This window comes from Pinus tabuliformis, chromosome 5_1 (genome assembly GCF_031772625.1).
Source record: "Pinus tabuliformis cultivar Carrire ecotype Pingquan chromosome 5_1, CPIR1, whole genome shotgun sequence".
NCBI lineage: Eukaryota > Viridiplantae > Streptophyta > Pinopsida > Pinales > Pinaceae > Pinus > Pinus tabuliformis.
The window spans coordinates 48,481,149-48,488,870 of NC_142305.1; the positions used below are offsets into that span (position 1 = coordinate 48,481,149).

The window sequence follows — 7,722 nt, forward strand, 5'->3', positions numbered from 1 at the left end:
GAAATTCTCCCTGCAGCTCCACTCTCTGACGTTTTGAAGTCTGTTGTTCGAGTACATTATCAGAATGGTCCTCCTTTTCTTCTGAGTTTTCAGGTTCAGTTTGATAGTTTCGTTCTTCTGTCATCCTCTGCTGTTCCGCACTGGGATTAGCTAGTGGTGGGTTCTGCCTATCCGACAAACTCTTCAGAATTCTTTCTTGTTCCACCGTCAGTCGTGCATTATCCTCTCGTAAACGTGCCATCTCATTCTTCAGTTCCTGAACAGTCTCTAGTATTGCAAGGTTTGTGCTACGTGTCTCCTCGCCAAGCTGTACCCACAGCTCTGGGTTGTCCCGAGGATTTACTGCAGGTTCCTGACCTGCCATCGATCTATGCGAAGCGCTGCCAGCTCTCTGCATATTCACTGTTTTCTGTCTATTGCCTATTAGCTGTTATTTCCCTGTGTCTCACCCCTAGAAATGGAACAAGAAAAGGAGTTAGTTTAATTAGTTCTCTATCTTACAGATGTACGAGATGGTTATCTGTACATTTTTAAACATGTTGTTCCAGAGGCCACAGTATTGTAACCATGCTCTGATACCAATTTGTCACGACCCTTCCACAATACATAAAAGTAATTTTTTTTATGGTAAATTATGATACCCTTACATAAACCCCTTTAACATAACTACTGTTGCACATAGTTTATCATTGCTTATAGCCATTCGGAGTTGATACAACTTGGACATATCTTATTTTCTGACAAACTATATAGTTAATTGGTTCATGGTTCAGCTCGTTTGCATGGGTTACATGTGTATTTATTCAGCAATCGGAATGTATGCATTGTTACGACCGGTAACTTTTCCAGCGATGAGTTGTTGGTGGCATTTAAGATTTCATGGCAGTTGTTTAATACCCCAGCACAGGTGGCCTGGCTCACCTGTTTGGCCATGTGACTCGCCGTTCTTCGTACCCTCGGCCTTCACGCCTTGGGTTCCCGCTCCTTTTCTATGGTGGAGATCTAATGACTCAGATCTGAGGGCGGGAATCCGTCTAAGGGTTTGAGAGCTCTTCATAAACCTTTGGAGTTTCTCTCGCGGCTCATTTGGTTCTGGAATGGCTTTCGGATTTCACTTGTCTCTTTGCTCTTTGGACTCGTTTCCATTTCTCGCCTCCTCCAGGGCTTCATCAATAGCTCAGAGAATTTATGCTTAATTCCCGGAGTCACCGTGCAGGTAATGTATCATTTTTTTTTTTAGAAATTAGACACAGTTTTCGCTATATGTTATTTCCTTCTTACGGGTTTCGCTACTAGTTCTGCATGCGTTTCTCACGAGTTTCACTGCTGGTTTTGCATGCATCTGTTAACAGTTTGTCTCTTGTTATTTGTTGTATGAAGGTAAGGATTATAGCGATGCAACCTCTCTGCTTGCGGATTGACGGGACTTCAGCGTTTCGACCTTCTCCGCCGCGTGCCAGGTATGCAAATCGGCCGTAAGGTCCTGGTGCGATAACTGGGGTTTTCCCTTGATGTGCCTGAGTCGGCTGTGATTCAAACATGCTTGTCTTCTTCTCTTTTCCTTATGATTACTGGCTTCCTGCTTTCTATAATCCAAGCGAGGATTTTCGAGAATAGGATCCTCATGATTTGCATGTGTTCTCGTATTCCCAGGTTTTGTGTTCCCGGCTTACCCTGTTGGGTTATGAGGAACAGTCGGTTCCCTTGCGCGGGATAAGCCTTAACCTTGTACAGCGATTGAGTTATTTGAAGGCAACCTTGTTTTTCTATGTTTAGTCATCCAGATGCAACTGTTTATGTGTAAATGATAAGGGCCACTATTGAACTGGCCGCTGAATATAGACCCCTCTGTTCAAAGGGTGTTTTATTTATATTTGATGAATATATTTCATTTGCACTTCCAGTTTCATCGTTTTAATAAAAACTTGCTCTGTAATTGTTGGTTCAATTCTGGTTTTTCCTCGGATAGTTTTAATAGCATGCCGCTTGTGTTTCAGTATGCTCAGCCCGATATTATTGGCTTGCCATTCTGAATCGGTTAGCTGTTAAATTTTGTCCTGTGGATGGTATGTATTCTCCGGTTTTCCAGCTACAGCATTTTGCTATTGTCCTCAAGAAGGGTAGGACAGTTGTTATTTCCTTGCTGCTCATTTTTGTTTAAATGCTCCTTTTCACAGTTACGGAACTCTGTATTACCAGCATATGGGTATTTACTGTTAACGAGCTTAATTTATAATGGAAATGTTAAGATCGTTACTGAGTATATATGCTTACTTGGTTTGAATGTATGTACATACATGTAAATACTTCCGCTGTCGTGTCCACGACCACGGTTAGAGTAGTTTCTGTGGTTGCATTTTGTTGTCCTTTGAATGGAATACTACGAAATCTAGATTTGGTTCGTATTCCTCTTGTATCTTTTCTTAAGTTAATCATTCTCGTAATATTTACTTCTTCAGTATCTTTTGGTTACATGTAATTGTTTCACAGTTTAAGCAACCTGTTTCGTAATATTTACCTCTTTCGGTATCATTTGGTTATATGTAATTGTTTCACAGTTTTAAGCGAACTTTCTTGCTACCACAGACTCGTATAGTTTCTAAACTCTAAACTATGTTCACACTGTACGTTTAGATGATTTGTCCAGCGGGTTTTCATATTACAGTTCTGATAACCCTGGCTGGCAGTCTAAAATAGCTCGAGGCCTTTTACATTCCTTCTTTTTAATAATGGATAAACTCAAGTAATTAAAGATAACCTAATCATTCTTTTAATGCACTAACTGTTCGGATAACCTACACAGTGCTTCTGATCCCGACTCATTGTTTTATATTATTTTTTTTGTTGAAGCTACCATTAGCATATCAGGTTTTCCCTTTAACAGTTATCTGGCATTAAATCAGTAATATTTGCCTGAATCAAATATATTACAGCAACATAATATCGATGTGGGATTTTTATAATGTAATGGGTCTTCACTGCCAACTACTGTGATTTTAGCTAACAGTATTGTCTACAATCACTGTTGAACTAATTTTCTTCAAATACTGTTACGTACCTGGTTCGCCAGATTTGTATATATGCTTCAGAAGTTCACCTGCAATCCATGTTTGCTCTTGTCCTCCCAACCATGAGATCCATCGCTAAGACTGGAATCTCCCCCCGAGCTATCTTGCAGGCCTACAGCCCTCAACAAGATACATGCACCTTGTGCCTGGTTATCTGGTCCTTACCAGACTTAACCAGCTTTCTTTTTTCTTCTCCTTCTGTCTGTCCCTACAGCACAGAATTTTTGTCTCTACCCCCCTTTTTCCCCTGGAGGCCTTTCCCGTTAGGGAGGGTAGTTTCATGCAGTTTTCATAACTGATTTCTTCTTCAAATCTTCCTTTCAGAGGTTGCCAGCATTTCAAGAAGTATATATTTCTTTTCAATATATATTTAATTCACAATAAAATAATATGATTAGAGTTTTTTTTTAAAAACAGTCTTTCAACTCTATCTCTTACTACAATAAAATTCCAATATTTACATTTTCCGGGGTCATCACATGGCTCATGGACACTGAGTGGCCGCTACATCCACGGAAAAATCCAAGCAAATCAACCCAAAGGGCGTCGAGGAGATTTGACCAATGACCTCTAAATTGGTGAGGTACTTACCTCTAAGTATTGGTGAGGTACTTAGCAACGAGAACTCGACCAACTGAGCTAACCCTTGGGGCTTAATAAAATGAAATATTATTTATATTAATGATTAATTATGATTTAAAATTTTATTGAGGATAAATTTAATAACTTCATAAAGATAATTTCAAAAAATAGTAAAATATCCACTATAAATTAAATTTTTCAATTTTGACTTTAATTTTACATCAACTTTATATAAAAAAAAAAAGGTAAAATTATTATAAGTTAAAATAAAAAAAATTACTTTTTAAGATGGGTAAGATATGCAATTTCTCTACTACTTAATATGGAGTTGATAGATAACATAGATCCTCTTACTTAATTACTAGATTTATATTTAATTTTAAAATATTTTATCATGTGAAATATTTAATTTATGACTTTTCTTAGATTTTAACATCAAGTACATAAGGAGAGATAGAGAAAGAGTGAGGAAGTTCTTATTTCATTAATAGGTTATTTATAATTTAAGGTAAGAGGGAGATCTGTAATTCCTACAATGTTTAAAATGGAATTGACATGTTACATTTAAAAAGAATATTAATAACAAAAATAGTTTGATGTATATATATTTGTAATTCCTTCCATGTGTAATATGGAGTTGATATGTAACATTAAAAAAAATATTAATAGAAAGAGAAGAGAGGCCATGTATTAACATTTTAATGGGAGAATGTGAATCATAAATATTTCAATGTCAACTATCTATATATTATATAAAATGACTGAAAAAAAAACTTAGTTAAAATATTTTATTAGTGTATTGCTCAAAACTAGTGTAAATCAAACTCTCAAAGCCCAAACATTTCCTCAAGTTTTGTAATAAAAAAAAAAAAATTGCATATTAAAAAATTTAAACCCTCATAATGCTATGTAGATTCAAAATTTAAATAAATTTATAGCAATATAAACTAAATATTAAAATAGTTCATCTTTGACCAACACTTTACTACTTTATAACAATAAGTGGTTTAATAAATATTGCAGTATGATTAAATGTTATATATATATATATATATATATATATATAAGAAAGTAAGTCTAATTTATAGACGAAATGACCTTTTTCACCATTCCTGTTAATTTTAATCAAAATCTGATATAGATTTTTAAAATTTTGGAGTTTAAATTTGTTTAATCTGCATAAGTCTAATGTTCCAAAGGGTTTTCACTGACTAAATCTATTTATGCATTCAAAAACACCTTTTAAATAACAAAAAAATCTTGAAATTGTATTACTGTATAAATAAATAAAAATTTAAATAAATAATCTTTTATAAAATTTAAAATTTACTCTTTTATATATATATATAAATAATTTAATCATACTACAATATTTATTAAACCACTTATTGTTATAAAGTAGTAAAATGTTGTCAAAGACTAACTATTTTTATATTTAATTTATATTGGTATAAATTATTTAAATTTTGAATTTAAATAGTATTATGAAGGTTTAAATTTATTTAAATAACAATGATAACTTATTAATAATGGGATTATTAAGAAAAATAATAAAAATAAAAATTTCACCAGGTGAAATTTTTTAAATTAGACTATTCTACCACAATGATAACTTAATAATGGGATTATTAAGAAAAATAATAAAAATAAAAATATGTTTTCACACCTCCCCACCTCATCATCCTAGAAATTTCAGAGGAAAATAAACGCCTATACTCATGAAAAAAATTACAACGCTGAAAAGTAAAAGATGAGAAAACTTTGAAGAACTGTGCTTGATAAATCTTTACGCCCACAGAAGCCCAAGAGTTCGCCTGTTACAGTGGAGAAGATCCCCGTTCTCCGTTACACAAAAAGCAGAAAGTAACCAACAACTTCCCAGTTTTCATGGCGGTTTATCACCCCAAATATTTGCAGTCAGTGGCAAAGTTTGCACCATGGCGGTTTATCACCCCAAATATTTGCAGTCAGTGGCAAAGTTTGCACATTTTTAAAATCCAGGGGGCAAAAGTAGCCCCTCCATCAACATAAGAAAGCATAAAAAAATCATCTATATTTACAAAACAGGCCTGAAAAAATACGACAAATAGAAAAAGATTACACCAGAAGCGATGTGCAGGTGGTCATGCTGCTAGTACTTAGATCCGCCTGCGACAGCTTGGAAGAATTGTTGAGCACACCATCTGCATTCAGCCACAAATCCAGCGGAATACCGTGCTGCTCCCCTGCTTCGCTATCCAACAGAAAACTGTCGGCCAAGGACGAAGAATCCATTTCTTGGCCCGCCATAGACATAGGGAAAGGCAAAGGCAAAGATCCTCCCATTTTCATCCACGATGGCATACAAGGACCTCGTAGATTCTCCTCGAAAAACTCGCCTCTGCTGGACGGAGCCTCGCAGCTGATGGGCTCATGGATTGGGGGACTTTGAAAGCTATAGCTGTCGAGGCTATGTTTTTGGTGAGGGGCAGGGAATCGATCCTGCGACATGTTGATGAGAAAAGCCGAAGTGTCCAGGGTCGGCAAGCCCTGGAATGTGATGTTGTTATTGCTGCGAACAGAGGAAGACGAGAAATCTCTTTTCGGCAAAGGCACTCCTATGCCACCGCTGTGACTCCACAACCGAGCAGCCGCGGCCGTCGGATTTAAAGGAACTCCGGTGACTTGCTGCACCATGGCTCTGAAATTTGCGGGATCCGCATTAAGAAACGTAATCGGAGACTTGCTCGACGCCCTGGAGCGCCGAGTCTTGCTCACCTTTCCGCCATTGACAGAACTTAATGGATGATGATGAATCTTGTTGCCTATCGGCGCCGGTGACGCCCTGCCACCGTCGCCCCTGGACACCTGGTTACCAGGGCCGACAATTCCAGAAACACCGTTGTTGCTTCCTTCAGGAGCAACAAGAGGGGATTTTGTGTCCGCCTCAGAGCTCGTGACAGGCGAGCCAACGGCGTCAAGATGCCGTGAAGAAGAAGACGAGGAGGGAGCCGAGGACATTACAGGAGACTCCGAGACCTGAAGCAATTTCTTGTTCTTGCTCTTGTTATCATTGTTGGAAGAAGAAGACAATTCTCTTTGCAGAGCCAACGTGAGAGACTCCATCTCACGCTGCTGCCGCGACTGGGCAATCCACCCGCCTTGCTTCGATTTATCGTTCAGAGTCGAACAGGGTTCGAATCTCCAGGCTGCCAAGGCACTGCTTTTCGGTGAAGATAATCTTCCCTCGCCAAATTCCTCCCACACCTCATCAACAGCAGGCACCATATTCAAATCTCAACACCAATTTCAAGTCTCAAGACCAATTTCAGCGATTGAAACGCCTGCTACAGTCTGCAAGTGCGCTCTCAGCCTCTGAATCCCCACCGAATTCTGCGAAAATGAGTGTGAAATTGCGAGGGGAGGAGAGAAAATTTCGGATTGGTAAGGAAATGTCGGAGAGGGGCGGGCGTATTAGTAAGGAGTCAAGCCGGGGGTTTCAATTACGAAGAATTAAGCGAATTAATTAATATTTGACCGCGACCTACACTGAGAATTGCTAGGGTTAGGGTTTTATTATGGGGGTCAACACTACAGAAATGGGGGGTTGAATCTTGACGGTGACGGTGGGAATAGCGCCGTCGCTTCCGCGTTATCAACGCTGCAGACGACGCGGAATTGACAGGAAAGGAACCTTCGTCGTTCCTCATCTCATCTTTTACTTTTCTCTGTGCAGCCGCGGCCGCCTGGCTGGCTATCCCACGTGGAACCCCATTTGTGGGCTTCTAGAACTTCGTCTGACAAATATATTTCGTCCTGGTCAGCACTACAGTAACGGGTGACGTGTGCATGTGGACTATAAATTATTCTCCGAGGATTGATTTTTGTCCTTTGACAGCACAGCAAGTGTGACGTATTTTATCGTTTTATAGACGAGCGCGTCATTTTTTTTATTAACAATTTACTCATTAATTAATTAGCGACCGTACATCTACGTGGATTATTCTTCCACGGATTAATTAGTCACCTAAAATCTTGCTTTGCTACCGGGCGATTAAAGTTGTCCGCGCGCACCACGAGTTCTCTAGAAGTA

At 38.3% G+C, this 7,722-nt stretch overlaps 1 protein-coding gene across 1 annotated transcript; it reads right to left on the reverse strand.

Moving 5' to 3' along the window:
• Positions 1-5,394: 5,394 nt before the first annotated feature.
• LOC149163401 (uncharacterized) lies at positions 5,395-7,176 on the reverse strand. The gene has a single exon (XM_089431690.1). The coding sequence runs from the start codon at positions 6,915-6,917 to the stop codon at positions 5,748-5,750; it is 1,170 nt and encodes a 389-aa protein (XP_089287816.1). The 5' UTR covers positions 6,918-7,176; the 3' UTR covers positions 5,395-5,747.
• Positions 7,177-7,722: the final 546 nt, after the last annotated feature.